Source organism: Lampetra planeri, chromosome 11, assembly GCF_965212315.1.
Source record: "Lampetra planeri chromosome 11, kcLamPlan1.2.h2, whole genome shotgun sequence".
In the NCBI taxonomy this organism is placed as follows: Eukaryota; Metazoa; Chordata; class Hyperoartia; order Petromyzontiformes; family Petromyzontidae; genus Lampetra; species Lampetra planeri.
In genome coordinates this window covers 12339241-12356510 of record NC_136117.1, presented here as the reverse complement: position 1 = coordinate 12356510, position 17270 = coordinate 12339241, and the positions used below count along the sequence as shown (strand labels likewise).

At 47.1% G+C, this 17270-nt stretch overlaps 1 protein-coding gene across 1 annotated transcript in view; it reads left to right on the top strand.

Annotated features, from left to right (window-relative positions):
• Positions 1-7348: 7348 nt before the first annotated feature.
• The window catches only part of LOC144721330 (synapsin-2-like), a 57955-nt gene continuing 48033 nt past the window's right edge, over positions 7349-17270 (top strand). Inside the window, exons 1-2 of the mRNA XM_078598868.1 lie at positions 7349-8239; positions 12725-12914. Of these exons, the coding sequence (XP_078454994.1) occupies positions 7906-8239; positions 12725-12914 (524 nt within the window). The 5' untranslated portion in view covers positions 7349-7905. The remainder of the gene's footprint in view (positions 8240-12724; positions 12915-17270) is intronic.

Sequence of the window (17270 nt, the reverse complement as noted above, 5' to 3'; positions counted from 1 at the left end):
CTGGTGACGATGATCTGAACCGGTCCTGGGCCTCCCCTAGGTCGACTCGGCCTCAAACAAGTACCTGGTGCGGTATGTAGTAAACATCGTCACTGGGGAGACAAAGGCGACCGGGCGTGGTGTTGGCCACCTACCCCCTCGTGTGCCGTGTCGGCCTTCATAAGTGCTGCTCGCTAACAGCACTTACCCCAACAGTCTGTCAAGGCTATACGGGGGATCTTTGTCTTTGGCCCCCATTACCCCCCACCCCCCAAGCCTGCACCCCCCCCACCCACCCCTTCCCAATATTTATGTGGTGCTCTGTGCAATGAAGCGTGGAGAGATGGCACGCTGAGACGGCAAGAGAGACACGTGGATGAGAGAATATTCACAAATTATTTACTGTTAAGAAGCGTAAGTGGCGCTGGCGAAGGGCACGTTTCTAGATGGCACGATGGCCCGGTGTCGAGACTAATGACGGATTGGCAGCCCAAGGATGGAACATGCGCGAGATGACATCCGCTGTGGGTTTGGAGCTATGATATCGGCCCCTGTGCAGGTGCTAAACGGATTGTGACATCGGAATATCATGAAGGATAGTGACGGTTTCCAGAGGCATTCATGCAGAAGTGGATAGATCTTGGCTTATGAAGGTTTATGATGCCCTGCCGAGGATTAATCATGGGTTGTCTCGTTTACATTGTAGCGACAAGATTGAACAAATATATCGGCAACATAATTAAATTAACAATAAGTTTCAGATGTTCGTCAATTCACTGCTGTATGGAATGACACGTGGGTCTCTCGAGGTGTCTGACCATACTTCTCCACGCTGGTAAGTGCGATTTGGTGGATGGGGAGCCCAGATCCAGTTCAGATGTTGCTCGCCGCTGATGTGAGCCATGGCGCACATCAGCGGCGTTCATGCACCACTCATGCCCCACTCTACTTCTCAGCGACATCAAACATCGACTGAATTTGAGCATCTCTATTGATTTCGAAAGAGTCGTTGTAGCCATGATGAAATCCACACTCATATAGCGTGGATGAGTCTGTCTAGATGACCAGGATTGTTGAACTCTTACAAAACCTCCGATCAGCACTGTTGGCTTCGTACGGTGCGAAAGAAGTTCAACATTAATACATACACAACAGTACTCACAGTGTGATCAATTTAATTCACGCTGGAATAATATAATGGCGATGGATGATGGTGATTGACAGATGTTAATTGATGTTTAAATATTATAATGATCATGACCATGACTGGGATGATGCGAATACTTAGGATGACGATGATTGAGATGATGATGATTGACATGCGATGATGATGATGATGACGATAGAGAGATGATGAACATGGCTGCTGATAACGACAGTTGCTTCCCATAGTGGGCGACATTTCAACCCAGTTGTTGGATCATTCACGTTCGAGCTCCCTCCATAGCAAACAAAAACATTATCGGTGTCACGGTTCGATGTTAACGCCCCACAATTCGACGTCGCAATGCGATCTTGTTCTTATAAGCTGCCGCCGCCACCATCCGATTCACAGCGCTTCATGCGCTCGAACCCAGATGACCGAGACTCAGGGGCGACGAGGCTGACGCGTCAAACGCGACGGGGTTCATCTCCCGAGCGCAGACGCCCGAGAGAGCGGTAGCGCCACTGCCACGACCATTCACCGCGTCGTCGTGACAGCGTTGCTATTGATAATTGTTTTTTTACCCTTCTATCTGGCAACAAAACTGACACCTTTTTTACGAGGAGTCATGTTTGCATAAACCCTTTTGGCGTCATCTAGTCCAACCCATGTGAGACTAGGCTCTAAGGAAAGCTGTCTCGGGTGTGGACCAATCAACTTCAAGGACAGTGCATACATTATCATAGTTATGTTTTTTGCTTGCATTATGACTGCAGGTATTGTGGTCTATGCAAACATGACTCCTCGTAAAAAAGGTGTCAGTTTTGTTGCCAGATTAAAGGGTAAAAAACCAATTATCATATTTTTTACTGGCAAATGAGGTTCCAATGGAGCCTTGCTATTGTTAATATAACTGGCCTTGCGTTCAGGTGTCGAGTTCACATGTATCTCTCCTCGCCTGTCACGCGCTAATCCAGCAATGATTAGAAGTGCCTCAATGGATTAAACAGCCATTATTATGACGAAGGGTGAGGTAGGAGTGTCCAAGGAGGACAGGGGTGGCGATGCGACGGTTAGCGGCACTCCACTGGGGGTTGAACCCGGTGACCGAGTTCAATTCCTGGCCACGGCGAACGTCAGTGGTGAGTGAAATTCGAACTGATCCTGGGCAGCTCCTCGCCAACTCGCACTGACTAGCCAGCGTTATAAGTTGAAATTATAATCATTACAAGTAGTAGGGATGATTACTTTTGTTTATCCAGGGAAGCCTCACTGAGTCCCAAGAATATTTTGTTTCTGGAGTATCCAGTCTTAAGCTCTCGCAGTGAGCGAGACGATTGCGACATGTGTGTGTGTGGTTTTTTTTCTCCCAAATTGAGTAATTTAGCGGATAATCTTTTATAATTTGGCAAAAAAAACTATTTGAGCAGCCTTCATCCAGCGGCGGTTTGACAAAGAGCCGCTAATGAATTGTCGCTTCGCTCAGCGGTCGCCAAAATATGCTGACGTCGGTACAATTCGTACAATGCGAGGCCCTCGCTGTCTCGGGCAAATTGCAGGAATTGTTCGTGCAAGGTCTTGGGCATTGGCTTTTTGCCCATTGTTAGTTCGGAATAATTAGCCGATGATTGAAATGTGATTAGGTATTTTAAGTACAAAAAAATCCTTTCATTATTATGTTATTTGCATAGCCATGTTCTCAGCAACACAGCACTCGGATGCAGAAAGAGAATTAACAAAATGTAATAGTTTTTTTTATCTATAATAAAAAAAAACGTACATTTGTAGTTATTTGCTAATTTTCATTCAAATTGTGCTGTCAGTATTAAACCCTCATAGATCAGTGCAACGCTGCATGGTAGAGAATGGCCTGCGGAAGCAGATTTCACAGAGCTACTTCTGAGCAGTCGTACGCTCCTGCATCTAGGCTCTCCGCCTTCCCCAATCCACGCTGACCGGCCTGGTGAAGGATGCTCAACGAAACCCCACGACGCACACGGTATCGAGGATACCCTCATCCCCACAGTGGACCGACGAAAGTGTTGCACACCGGCATGTTGCTGCTACGTCTTGTATTCAGGGATGCTCATGTGGTATTCATAATGGGGAGGGGAACGTAGATTGTTTTTGTACGAGGGCCTTGGTCAAAAGAGAAATGCGAGTGTCCACTGCTGGATCGGAGCAAGCGTGCCACATGGCTTGTGTGTCGGACTGAAAGCCACTCAGTTTCCAATGTCCATCGAGCTCACATGCTGCATCTCATCTGAAGGGAAAAACGTTGATTTTGTCACACACAAAAAAAAAGTATTTCTCAGCTACTGCGACGTATTTAGTTTTGTTGTTGTCTTGTTTCTCATTTAAGGACGGCAAGTCCATTGCTGGATTCACACACAGCGCATCGTCTAATTGATATGCATTTGGGGCATGCGTGTGGCAAGTTGAGATTGCCAAGCCTATCAGAGGTGTTTGCCGCTAACGAGCAAACACCAGCCGAAGCTGTCTGAAGTGCAAATGATCACCCAAGGATTCATAGTTTGTGATTGAGTGCAGCATTGTGTAAGGTAGCTCCATTTGCAGGAATAACAGGTGCTCTTCCTCTGTAAACCTGAAGCGCGTTCCTATTTTCAGTGATGTAAGATTCAGTGTGGAGGGGTACAGTGTGAGTACTACCACATCGTCCAAGATGTCTGGCCGATGTGGACGATTTATACCAGGGGTCGGCAACCAAAATAACAAGAAGAGCCATTTCTTTCCAATTCGGTACATAATTCAGTATTTCAAGAGCCGCAATGCATCTATGTACATACGTACATATCGTCAAGAAGCGGCCCGTAAAGAGCCGCATGCGGCTCCGGAGCCGTAGGTTGCCGACCCCTGATTTAGACGAAGTACCCTCTCACGGGGCTGTCTACAGCTCTCTGCAACGTAGGTTTCGTCAGCATTGCCTTGAAGCAAGCAATTGCAGGGCTCCACCTTTACATTTACCGTTTGCCGAGAAGGTCTTCGTCATTTAAATTTCACGCATTAATCAAATTGCGCAGCCGTCCCCGGACACGTGAGTTCGGACTGCCCTGCAAAAATTTCCACGCCCATATCTCTCGTTTATCACATTATACCGACAATGAAACCAAAAATTACACTGTGGACAAAATATCATTAAAAAAACAAGTTGAAAATATATCGTCCTCATATATATATCATCATTCACATTATTTTTGTTGTATTACTTTTCCGTGCATAATTGTAGTTGCATTGGTTCAACACAAGTGTAGTGACTTACTCGGAGACGCTAAGACTTTGAGGCACTTCTTCTATTCAACGGAGCACCCTTTGCACAACACACACCCTACGCTGGTAGACACTCTTCTGTCGCCCGCTTGTACACAACTCTACGTGCTTTGCTATCCTATACACAACACGTGCCGTCCAACACCGACGGTGCTGAACCGAGACAGCCAACGACTATCTAGCAGCGCAATATCGAGTGAGGACGACAGCGACGATGGCGACGATCTTCAACAGCACGACGAGGATTGCACTCCAAACGACAGCCCCGAGCTCTCACTCAGGGCCCCCTTTTATGCTCCCAGCGTGGCTTGGCTCCTTCCCGGGCCACGCCCCCTTGCTAGAACCTACCAGTAGGTTCTCGGGCTTCCCCCACATGCCCCTTCTGTAACATTTCCCCCAGATATCACCTCTGGTGTATCACGTGACCTGCTGACGTCAGGGCTGCTGTAAGCTGCAGATCCCCTTCCCCGCCAGCAGCCAACGCTATGCTGCTACATTACTTAGTCTATGCCACTACACAAGTGTAAAGAAGCTCCTTCGAGACGTCCATTTTGTGTAAGTAGAATCTTTATTTCTAATGACCGTCCATAAATGACGTCACGCACCTGGGGGGGGGGCGGGGTCAGACATTTGTAACGATGTGTGACGAGCAGGGGTTGAGAAATGTGACGTCATATTAAATTGCGCAACTTTAAATAAATATAGACAACACGTTCTACTTAATGAAATATACGTTTTAATAAATGTTTTCTCCTACAACATCAGAGTGCAGCGCCACATTAAATACGCACTACAATGACAATAGTTTAAAGCGATTTGGAGAATGTTTTATTTTTTTGTGACGTCATATTTGAGGGGGGGGGGGTCTGACTTTTTGTGACGTCGTGTGACGAAGGGGGGGGGGGGTCAAAAATCGTCCAAAATCGCGTAATATCATTTATGGACGGTCCCTAAGGTCAACGTAGTTGGCTCTTAGTTCAGCGCTGTCAGCGTCAGACGGTTATCGTTGTGTTGTAGGCTAGCAACCAGTGTAGAGTTGCGTTGAAACGAGAGACAGAGCGTTGTGTGACAGCAGAGAGTATGTAACAGTATGCTCGGTATTTAATTAAAGAATTGCCTCCAAGAAGTTACGTCTCCAAGTCAGTTACTACACAAGCAAACTCTGGACCGGCTTTGACGCACCGTGTCTCGTCAGTGGCAAAGTTCAGACTTGCTTGAATCAGTGCCTGTGAGATGCCAGATGTTATTAGCTCTTTAAGACACGGGCCCGAATATATAACACGAAATTATCATGAAAGTCATTGTGGAGATCAATAAGTAACAAAATAAATAAGCGGATAATATATCGCCGTCATATATTTGTCCCTGCACGTATTCTTTTTATTGTTGAAATTGAGTTAAAAATAAATGTTCACTCGAGTTTATCCTATCCACATGGTGCCGGTGGTGGCTTTGATGTTGACAAAATAAATCCTGAGCCTAAAGCTTCTCAACTTTGATATTAAAGAGAGTGGCTGCTATTGATTGCATTGTTGTAAAGCCCCTATATAAGTGTTTGCTAATCGGTTTGCCTGTCTGGGCCGCGGAGAGCTGTTATTCTGACCGTCAATTCAGCAGGAACCATTTTGCCACCGCGGCTGAAAGACGGTATCTCCACAGTAGTAGCGATCGGCGAAAGAAAATCAAGCAAATGATTAGGTTTCCCTAAGTAGCTCAAGAGGCCCCAAATTCGTGAGAAAAAATCAGGGTGGAATCGAATATCAGCTCAATCCTAATCAACATAACAATCTCACGAATGCACGATGCCAATTAATCTGTCTCATTTCTATATAATTTACATATCTCTTTAATCTCACTAAATTTTATATTTATGTTTAAATTTCGATTTAAAGCTTTCGTGACTGCAGGGATTCATATTCTTGGTTCTTTCGGTAAAGTCACGTAGAATGGAAATAATAAAATAATAAAAATAAAACATAATAAAGTAAATTTGCTTCACTCCACTACATCGCTATCTTGTCTAAATCTCTTCTGCCATCTGACTAGGGATATCATTGTTTTTAAATATCAAAGGAGGCCTCCCAAATTAATTTCTGCTCAGGGCCCCCCTAACGTCGCTGCCAGTCTGCCTTGCAATGATGGGGTTAGGTGGCGCTGCGAGACTCGGGCCTAGTGGGAAAAGCTTTTATTGTTACTGAAAGAAAAAAAAGTTTAAATCCGCGGAAGTGGAATTCTATTGCAATTTAATTAAATCACCATGCGTCGCGAAACATCGGGAACGCTTTTTTTCCGCCCGAATGTTTCCCCGTCCTTTGAGCAGGTACCGTGTCCCATGTGGCACGCGGCCAGAAAACCAGCCAACCTTTTACTGGCTAGCGTAGCGCTCACAAAATACGGCAACTAATTTCAGCGCACATTTAAGTCAGAGTTCAAGACAACATCATTTTAACGCTACCTCTCTGACCTCTCTATTTATGTGCCCGAAAACATCACCTATTATAAGAAAAAAAAAATTCAGGCCACGTACTTTTTCCTTTTCTATGGGATTGTACACCACTGCCAATGCGATATAACCAAATAATTTGATTCAATTATCAGTGAAGGCACTTTAACCTAGTAAGATGATTTAACCGACTCGGAAAATTGAAGGGAGATTTTAACGTTAACAATTGTATTGTAATTATAAATTGTCTTGCTGTGACCGAGTGTGATTACCTGCAAATCAAATCACCGATTGAAGTGCTTCATCATCGTAACGGTTAGCAATAGAACGGCGCGCGCAACATTACACTGTGACGAACGAATCTCACAGGCGCACAAATGTTGATATTAATATTTTTAAATAGATTATTTGCAATTGCGTTTTTTCTCTGCTGTCCAATTTTTTCAGTGCATGTCCTCCCCCCCCCCCATCCGTGTTTTTGTGCGCAGGGTCCGTGACAGCGATCGGCAGCGTGAGCTCCCCTCGTCTCTGACCATAATTCCCACAACCAACACATCTTCGTCTCCCGCTAATTGTCCTTGTCTCTCCCGCTAATTATCCCCGTCCCGAAAGGCAACAATTAGATATTTCGGACAAAGAGACTGCGAAGACCGCTCTCAAAAACAACAACCCCCTCCCCCCGCCGCAGACATACAATCACCCCGTTCTTTAAATATGCAAGACGTTCACAGTCGCTGCAAGTCCAAATTATTATAATTTAATGCTGGAATGTAAGAGCGACGCTATGCGATAAATAAATAAATATTGGATTTTTAACAAAAAACGCTTTATTGACATAACAAAAATCCGAGGAAAGTTTGTAGAATTATTCTGATGAAATAACTTTGACGAGCGTTGACGTGCCCTAAATATTCGGCGCCGGTCCCTTTGCAAATAAACTTGGAAGAAATCATTTCGTTTCTATATCCTTATTTTTTTCCTCTCGCCACCCTCCGACTAAACACATCCGAGTTCCTTTGAAGAGCGCGGGAGGCAATAAAGAGGCTTAACCATGAATTTCCTGAGAAGACGTCTATCCGACAGCAATTTCATGGCCAACCTGCCCAACGGCTACATGATGGACCTGCAGAGGCCAGACCCGGCACAGGCCCCGCCTCCCTCCGTGTCACCATCGGGGGGCCCGGCACAGCCAGGTGGCGGTGGCGGCAGCGGCGGCGGTGGCGGTAGCGGCGGCGGTGGCACCACCGGGGCCGGAGTGGGCCCTGCTGGATCTGCCGCTGCCACTTCAGGCGCGGCGCCCCCAGCGGCGTCCGTGTCGCCCGCAGCGCAGTCGCCCGCCACGCCGCAGCCAGGAGAGCAGCGCCGCCTGTCCCAGTCGTCCGGAGGTGAGATGAGATCCGACGCCCACGACGGTGCCGGATATATATCGATCGCAGTCGGCTATCGATTTGTCCAGAGTAAATGTGGCAGGTGGTGGCGGTGGGTGGGGAGGGGGCAAAGAAAGACGCTGCTCGCAGACTACCGTTGATAATGCCCTGGTGCACGATGCAAGTCACATTTCAAAAGCATGGGCGTGAGGCTTTATTGGGACGAGATGAAAGAAAAATCCGAGGAAGTATTTGTGGAATTATTGTGGTGAAAGAACTTTCACGGCAGGCAACATGCCCTACATAATCAGCGCCGTTCCCTTTGAAAACCAGTGAGCTAGCCACGAGTTTTGTTTGTATGTTGAAATTATTTCGCACCGTACGCCGGAGCCAACCGTGCTAATCGGAGTTTTATATATCGGTGCCAATTAACTGACACAGCTCGTGCCGATCTCAGCCTTTGCCTTGTTGTCAAAATTTGATTAGGGCCCAAAAAATTGTCTCTTTGTCCCATTGTGGCACATTTTATGCTGCTCGTTTGCGTTTTCTCAAAATTCAAACGTGGAATTCGCCACAAGTACGTGTGGTTAATGCAGACGTAATGCCTTGCAAACCAGGTATCTATTTGTTATGTGAACATCTTAACACCTCCTGTTGTATTTCCAGAAAGGGTTAAACCTATTCTTATGTTTCATCAGTTTGGATACTGGCAAAAAGGTCCCATAGATTTAAAAAAAAAATCACCCACACGCGAGACAGCCAGCATGCCCACAGCATCTTACACACACACACAGCGCTAAGTTCGTCAACCAATTATATAGAGGTATGATGCTTTCACCTTACCACAATAATAATAACAACAAAACAAAAGATTACAGAGTAGTTTTTTTCTTTCTCACTGACAGATGGGCGACTCGTCGCTGTAATCATCTCGGTTGCCAGCAGCCTCTTATCTCCGCGCCTGCAGCCCCCCCCCCCCCCCGCTGGCATTTTTTTGGCACCACGTTGTTTTTTTTATTGTTTTGACCACTCGCCCTGAAATTTTAGACCTCAACATCGGCGGCATCTATCTTCCAAAACGCCAATAATGGGCATCAGTAAATGGAGGAGGGCCCCCCGCTGAGCGCTGGGCTGCCAACACTTGTCACGGCTCTAGGTGCGGTTTCTCTCACGGGAAGGCCGCACGCTCGAAGCGCAGAGCCCCACGCTCATTGTCGCCAACTGCCGTTGGCGGTGGATGCGGTGGAGGTGGAGGGGGGGCAAGGAGGGGCTATGGCGAGGGGGCGGGGCTATTCACCCCCAAGACAGACTGGTGGGAGCGGGGCTTATAACAGATTGTGCCACTCCTCACTCAAAATACCTTTGGGACAGGGATCAGGAATAAGTAAAAAATAACGTTGTCAACTTTCTCAGTTTTTTTTTTTGACCGGACTCTCTAGGTTTTGTGACCTTGCTGCGCTGTATGCGTTCCATGCCTCCCGCAGGAAATTTGAATTTAATGTGCACGTTGTTAAATGTAAATGAGACTTGCTCTAACACATTACTGAGTATTACCAATTCAAAGAGGTGGATGTTCTCCCACCTCTCCCAAGACATCTGGCCAGTGGAGCGGCTCCCTAGAGCTTCCTTCTCAGCAAGCAAAGTCTCGATTTCTCCATTGCTCTTGCCAGACCAATCTTAATGGCGCCATGGGCTGCAGCGCAGGATGATCAGCAGCAGTAAGTCGGCCGACTGGAAACCTGAAGTCAGCCCAGTCGGACTCGAGTCACCATGTTCACTGCAGGCTGCCTCGAGGAGGTTGCCTTTCCGCCGCTCGCTGAGCCCCTTGGCATCATCGCGATGAATAATATTCTGGTGCAAAGCGGAGTGATCGACACGCTCCGTGTCCCCCGTAACGTCCCACTGTTGAGCGACTCGACTTCTGCAGCAATGCGTCAAGATCTTCTCGGCTCAAGGGAGGGGGGTAGTCTTCTTTGCAGAGGTGTTAACTCAGCCGGGACAATTACATGCACAGCCATGCACGAATTCCCATCCCAGGCCACTAAATGAGCGGCTGTACAAGCTGCTACGCACGCCATAGAGCATTTAATAGTGTAGAGGGAGATTGTCCCGAGCCCGCTCTGCCAGAGACAACACTTTTCCCCGGCACACCACAGCAAGCGAGCAGAAAGTTCCACGAACGAATCTGATTTCAGCAAAGGTTTTATTGCTTTGAAGGAGTTTAAGTTGCCCCGCGTCCCCAAATCTGGTTTCGCACGCAGATGGACATTATTTCATGTCTGATGTCATCCAGATTAACTGATGCTGGCATGGGATTTTTTTTTCCTTATCTTTGTGCAAGCACAGCAAAGATATTTTTTTATGCCAATAAGAGGGGGGTGAAAGCGAATGGAACGGCTTCTCCCGAGGTGATGTCATTTACAGAACATATTTTTAATTATTATTATTATATCGCGTAAATATAAATGTCATTAAACGGGCCACCACTCGAAACAGCCAATTAGTAATGTTTATTACGTAAAGAAAACATGACAATTAGTTACTACTTCAGCACACCGGTGTGTTGGAAAGTAAACCCACATTTTAAATTTGATTACAATGTTTCGCCGGTTATTACAACCAGCCTCATCAGGAGACAGCCAGAATTATGGATAATCCTTCCACCATCTAAAATTACTGGGGTACCTAGAGATGGAGGGAAGGATGGGCCAGGGAGAAGAGGTGGCGTCCCGAGTGAGGAGCAGAAACGAGAGAGGGAGGTGCTGCTCGCTGAATGTGGAGGGGAAATTTGTTCCATTGCAAGGGGGTGATTTGCCCGTGGAATTTTAAATATGTAAATTATGAAATCGGACGTTGTAAAAACTCTTGTTTAAAGGCATAAACACACTTTTTTGACGTAGCGAATCAACATAGTAGTCTCGTCTAGTGTTAGAACAGACTGACACTAATCATGTCATTGAAAACCCTTAATTTAGCTCCGTTAACGGCGAGTTTTAAGTTGAAATATATACGGACATTTTCAAGATGGCGGCTCCGATTTGATGGCGCAGAATCCATATTTTGGGTGCAGATCGATGTTGTGGATTGCACTTAGCGATCCAAACCATCTTAGACACGCTCCCTTTGACGTCCTAGTCCCATATGTGGACAAAGGCACGTCCACTTCGAAGTGTCCACTTTTATGTCTTGTCCGCTTTTATCGTTTGACAGCGCGTTGACAATGGGAGGGCAGGAGGGGGAGGGAAACTCCTTTGACTCTTGACTCGCTCGACTACTGTTTTGCTTGAATTACTGTTCATTGTCTGGAGGTAATTATCGACCTTTAGTGATTCAACTCAGAGGCTTGTGTCGAGTCCTCCCGGTCCAGGCATTCCTCCTTAAACGTTTCTAGTTTATTGACCGTGACCTTCTCAACCCCACTCAGGCATCTAGTTTAAGGCGAGTGATGTAGGAACTTATCCTGGGCTCCCCTCCGCGTGGACCAGCTCATTGCAGCCCAGTGATGATCAACAAACACAACGCTTGAAGGCCTTCATCCAGCAGTGGATTGACAAGGGGCTGAACACTATTTTATCGATTTATTTACTTCATCTCGCTCAACCAACTAGTATGGCATCCTGTGATTGCCGGACGCAAGGCACACGTCTGTATTTCAATGAAAGAAAAAATGAGGGTCGGAGGAGATTGCAGAGACGGAGCCAACAGCGGCACTTGAGTGCTGGAATTGAAATTGTCACGATGGCGGCTGTGGCAATGTTTTTGTGGCGGCACGTCCCATGACTGTATGTAGCCCACCACGCTAGTCAGTGCCGGATGAAGCTAGTGCGGGGCCTGTAGCATATGTTATGAAGGGGCCCTACATAAAAAAAAAACTCACGTAAATATTTAAACACACAATTTTTTTACTTGCATAGTAAAGTAATTGTATTTTTCATTTTGCTCTACAGCTAGATAATACGACAAACATTAAACACCCAGTCGTTCATAAAAGTTGAAGGCAGTATACAGTAATAGAGCAAGTGCAGAATCACTGAACCGGAATTGATAGCTTTAAAGCATTTAGCTCTGGGCTCTTGAAAGTGCGGGGCCCGTAGCATAAGCTACTTTTGCTACTGGGATAATCCGGCACTGGCGCTAATCGGAGGTGCGGGGGAAGGACAACAAACCAAACAGAGAAAGCAGTTCTATAGAAATGAGTTGTCAATCTAGATTTTAAAGTGCATTGCTCCAGTGGCTTCCTAATATTGGAAAAAAGAGCATTCCAGACGGCCGCAGAGGCTCATCTCAAAGTGCTGCGCGATGAAGTGACCATCTTTGTTCGACGGCCAGCCAATAGCCGCTGCGAGTTCGCGTTATGGTTTGTTATCCTTGACGAAATCAGCAAAATATTGTGGTTCATTTGCGGCAAGCATGTTGCGTGTAATGCGCGCGACCTTTTGTCGTATTCGTTGTGCATGTACATGGACCACGTGCGCGTGTCCGTGATGGGCTGCCCGCGTGCAGGCGGCGAGGCGAAGGCGGGTGGGGGCATCACGAGTGGCGCCAGCGGATTCCTAAGCTCCCTGTCCAACGCCGTGCGGCAGACGACGGCGGCAGCGGCGGGGCTGGTGGAGCAGACGGCCGGCAGCGTCTCCGGCAGTGCGGGGCGCAAGTCCAAGGTGCTGCTCGTGATCGACGATCAGCAGACCGACTGGTGAGTCCCTCCCTGCTCTCCCTCGCTCTCGCTCGCTCGCTCTCTCGCTTCTCTTCCTCGTGGTCCACCCTTTTTCTTCTTCTGTCGTATGGCTGATGTTGATGCAGAGCAATAATCTTACAATTTCACATTCGGGTGGTCAAGCCAGATAACCACGTCAGGAGCAGCGGAGCGTGTCGCCGTGACGCGTGATTCGTATTTGTGGATCGAGCGTTGCGTCGATACACGTCGTATAGTACGTCTTGGATGACGACAGTGACACACTGGAGTGTTTTTAATATTCCATTTGTGCATCGGGTATCCGCATCTGCCATGGTTTGTGCGGATGCGGTTTAGGGTGAACCATGAACTTCGTTGAAGATCAAACCCAGAGATCTCCTGTCTTTCACAAGGATCCTCCAACTGAATATCCAAACATCCCGAATAAGCACCTTATTGAGGATCCAAATACTACCACCACCGCTACCACCCAGATCCTAGGAAGTTCACTGCCCCCCACCTCTACCCCACACAAGCAGTGGGCTGCATCAGATCGTATCCAAGTCATTAGAGATGGTGCCCGTGAGCTGCACATGGAGGTCCGAGTGTTTTTTGGGCCAATTTGGGCCATCCTGGACCGAGTACTGAGACATCATTGCCAAGTCGGCCGAGTGAGAGAGAGAAGGCTTAGGCTGAGAAGTGTTTCAATCCCTTGGGCTTAGCAAGGTAAGTCAAGCTCTCACTCGCGGCACTGCACTGTGGCACAGGGACAATGGTATGTACCGATTAATAGGTTGTATGGTGGACGCCCAGCCAAGCACTCACTGTTCAGGCTCAATCCTCTTTCGTTTGTCGAGATCTGATATAGATAAGGCGAATTCCAGGTGGCGCATTCACAAAGGCAATACATTTCATGCATTAGCAATTGGTTGCTTGTGAATCGTGTTAAATTTAGGCAAATTGTCGGACCGAGTGAGCAAGACAAAACAGGAAAGACCGAGAGAGATGGTAGAGACGGGGCAGATGAGATGGACAGGACAAACGAGACGTACGGTGCGGTTCTTGGGCATGTGCTCAATGGATTCTTTCATCGCAGGATCGCGAAAGATGGAAACGACTTGCAAAGGAGGCCTGCCATCCAGCAGTGGATTTGACCGTGGCTGCTGATGATGATGACCGTGGTGGTGATGATGGCCCCTTATCGCGCGTGTATACAATGACAACGGTGACGAGGTGTGCGCTTGTATGCATGTACGTTGAACTTCTTTCGCACCGTGTGCAGCCAACCGTGATAATCAGAGGTGCGGTGGAAGGACAGCAAAAAACTAAACACAAAAATCCGTCTTTTCTTTGTTTCAATACTCCTCGTGGCAAAACGCAGCAGCGGCAGCTCTCCCCTTGTTGTTGTTCGATCCGCTGGCCGCTGCAACCACATGCGGTGACCACGTCACCAACGGGACGATCGATGCTGTTGAAATTCACTGTTTCCAAAGTCGCGGTGGGAGGTGGGGCGGGGGAGAATTGAGCTTGACCACGTGCAGGGGGGGGTGGCTGTGATCCCAGACCGAGGATATTACTCGACCTGAACAGGTACCCGGCACGTCCTCAGTCATCCCGCGGACTTGACCTTTCCGGCCTCGCGACCCGTGAAGTGGATTTTGTTCTCTCCCGAATTTCTTACCCCCCCCCCATCCCCCGGCAGTGCACGCGCACGCGCACATGCGCATGCACTTCATCAGTGTCATTCACCGATACAAATGTGCTCTGTGGAAAGATAGGATAGGGCGTGAGGCACGCGTAGACCTTAAAACACGCACTCGTGCGCGCGCATGAGGTCGGCGTGGTCGAAAGCTATGTTACGGTGCGTAATTACAGCAGGGATTTTGCCCAAAAATGTCGCCTATTCTGTATTCTGTTACATTTATGGGCGCAATGTTACGGACGAATGTATTGCGTTTGTTTTTGTTATTCGAATGATCCGTCTCAGTTTATTGTACCTCGGAGGCGACAGGCCTACAAGTTGACCACGGAGGTTGTTTGGCTATGCTTCACCACGCTGGTCACGTGCGGCTTGGTGAAGGTGGCGTAGGAGTCGATATCAATCACCACTGACGGTCGTTGTCCGTGGCCGGGCTCACAGCGCAGCGCTTTAACCGCTGCGCCACCGCTCCACCCCGCACCCGCTGAGTGTGTAATCGCGACCTGGCCACACTTGGTGGATCGACAAAGTGGTTTATCATCATCACGTGGACATTGATAGCAGCCAAATTACTCCGAAAGTACGTTGATTCTAAATGTGGAGGGGAAAACCGGTGGACCCGGAGTAAAATCCACACAGCTACGGGGAGAGAGACACGCAGACTCCAATTATACAGCAGGCGTCAGGGTCGGGATCGAACCCACGACCTCCTGTATACCAGGCGAAGGAGTTAACATCTCGCCACCGCGGCGCCCAATAATCATATCTTTTGGTTTATGGGGGTTGTGGTTTCCTATTTCAACTGCACTGTCGGAGGGATGTCACGAAATGAGGCAATTCCTATTCGGACCTCTCAAAGATGGTTTCATGTTTACTGTTTTTAATATTGACTTAATGTTCTTCATATAAAACCGTCGAGATAACCATAAACCTCTGCCTTACTCGGGAGCCCTGTGGGATATGGATGCAAGGGTGCAAGAAGCAGACGAAATTCATCCAAACAGCTTCATATGGTATCACTGTGAAAGTTAAAATAACACACTCTTACACATTTCTTGACATTAAAACTTCAGTTTAAAAAATCCAGCTCTCAGGATTAAACCAAAACTATTTTCATGTATTTGCCTGTCATGAATCGAACGTTTGTCTCGCAGCAGAGTTGGTGGAAAAGTGGAGTCTCAATTTTCTTTTTAAAAGGTCACTTACGCGGTTGTCAGAAGGAGTCACGGGATATTTCCCTCCATAAGCCATTCTCTGCCATGAGGCCATACACCTGAATGAACATTTTAAATAGGCAATAAAACACCGGGTGGTAAAACCTATTATTAGTTTTATTTCGATTTAAAGCTTTCGTGACTGCAGGGATTCATCTTCTTGGTTCTTTCGCTAAAGTCACGTAGAAGGGAAGTAATAAAATAATAAAAATAAAACATAATAAAACAATTCTCACGACGTTTCGGCCACAACGCAAGCAGCCGTCCTCAGGCTGCTTGCGTTGTGGCCGAAACGTCGTGAGAATTGTTTTATTATGTTTTATTTTTATTATTTCATTACTTCCCTTCTACGTGACTTTACCGAAAGAACCAAGAAGAACTATTATTAGTTTTCATACTCTGATACTGCCAAAAAAAAGGCCCCAGGATGTAGCTGCTCACTCCGAGCTATAAATGATCTGATACGTCAATTGTCTTCGTGCTGTTCGCCTTTTGGCGTTCTGTGGCCTGACACCGGTGAGACTAAGCCATAAAGAAGGCTGTCTCTGGTGTAGGCCGATCCGTTTCAAAGGCAATGACATATATTACCAGAGCATGTTTTGTTTGCATGTTCACCACAAGTAGGTGTGGTTTATGCAGACTTAATTCCTTGCAGAATATATCTCTATGGTGTTTGAACATCTTAACACCTGTTTTTTTTTCCAGAAAGGGTAAAACCTATTCTCATTTTTCATACTTTGAGAGTGGCAAAAAAGGCCCCATGATAGGTAATGCACCGCTCTGCACGAGCTCTGGAGAGATGAGATCTCTCACGACATGACGTCAAAAACAAATTAGAACAGAATTGGGTAACAGGCGACAATAAATACAATGATTAAACAATTCACGGGGCTGTAGAGTAGATGACTTTGTATTTCGCAAAGGATGACTATGCACTTAAATTCTAACTCAATTAATTAGCAAACGACCTGCACCCCACGGGAAGGAAATCTGTTTAGTCTGCGTCTGCTGTTTGTAACTTTTTTTTACGAATCATATTTAATATATATTAATAGTATTAATGCCGCGGGCTGATGTGGAGATTGCGCACATTAGCGAGTGTGAGTCATGTGTTGTGGCTGCGCGCTTTCCCCGACAGATCTAATCACTGTTTGCCCTTCATAAACAAACAGGCAAACGGGGCATGTTCACATCCTACGATGATCACAGTATCGGCGCACCCTTCGAAAGGATACTCTTTTTGTGTTTCGTTGGACCCCCCTCATTGTGGCGTTTAGACCCCCTCATTGTGGCGTTGGACCCTCATTATCTCGATGGACCCTGGCTTGGCTATGCAGCTGGGACGATCATTACATTAAGTTTGAGTGATGGACTAAAAAAGAATAACTTGTGTGTGTGTCTGTGTGTCCTCGGGGAGTTTGCTCTTTATCCCACTACGCATCACCACACAGCACCTGACAATTG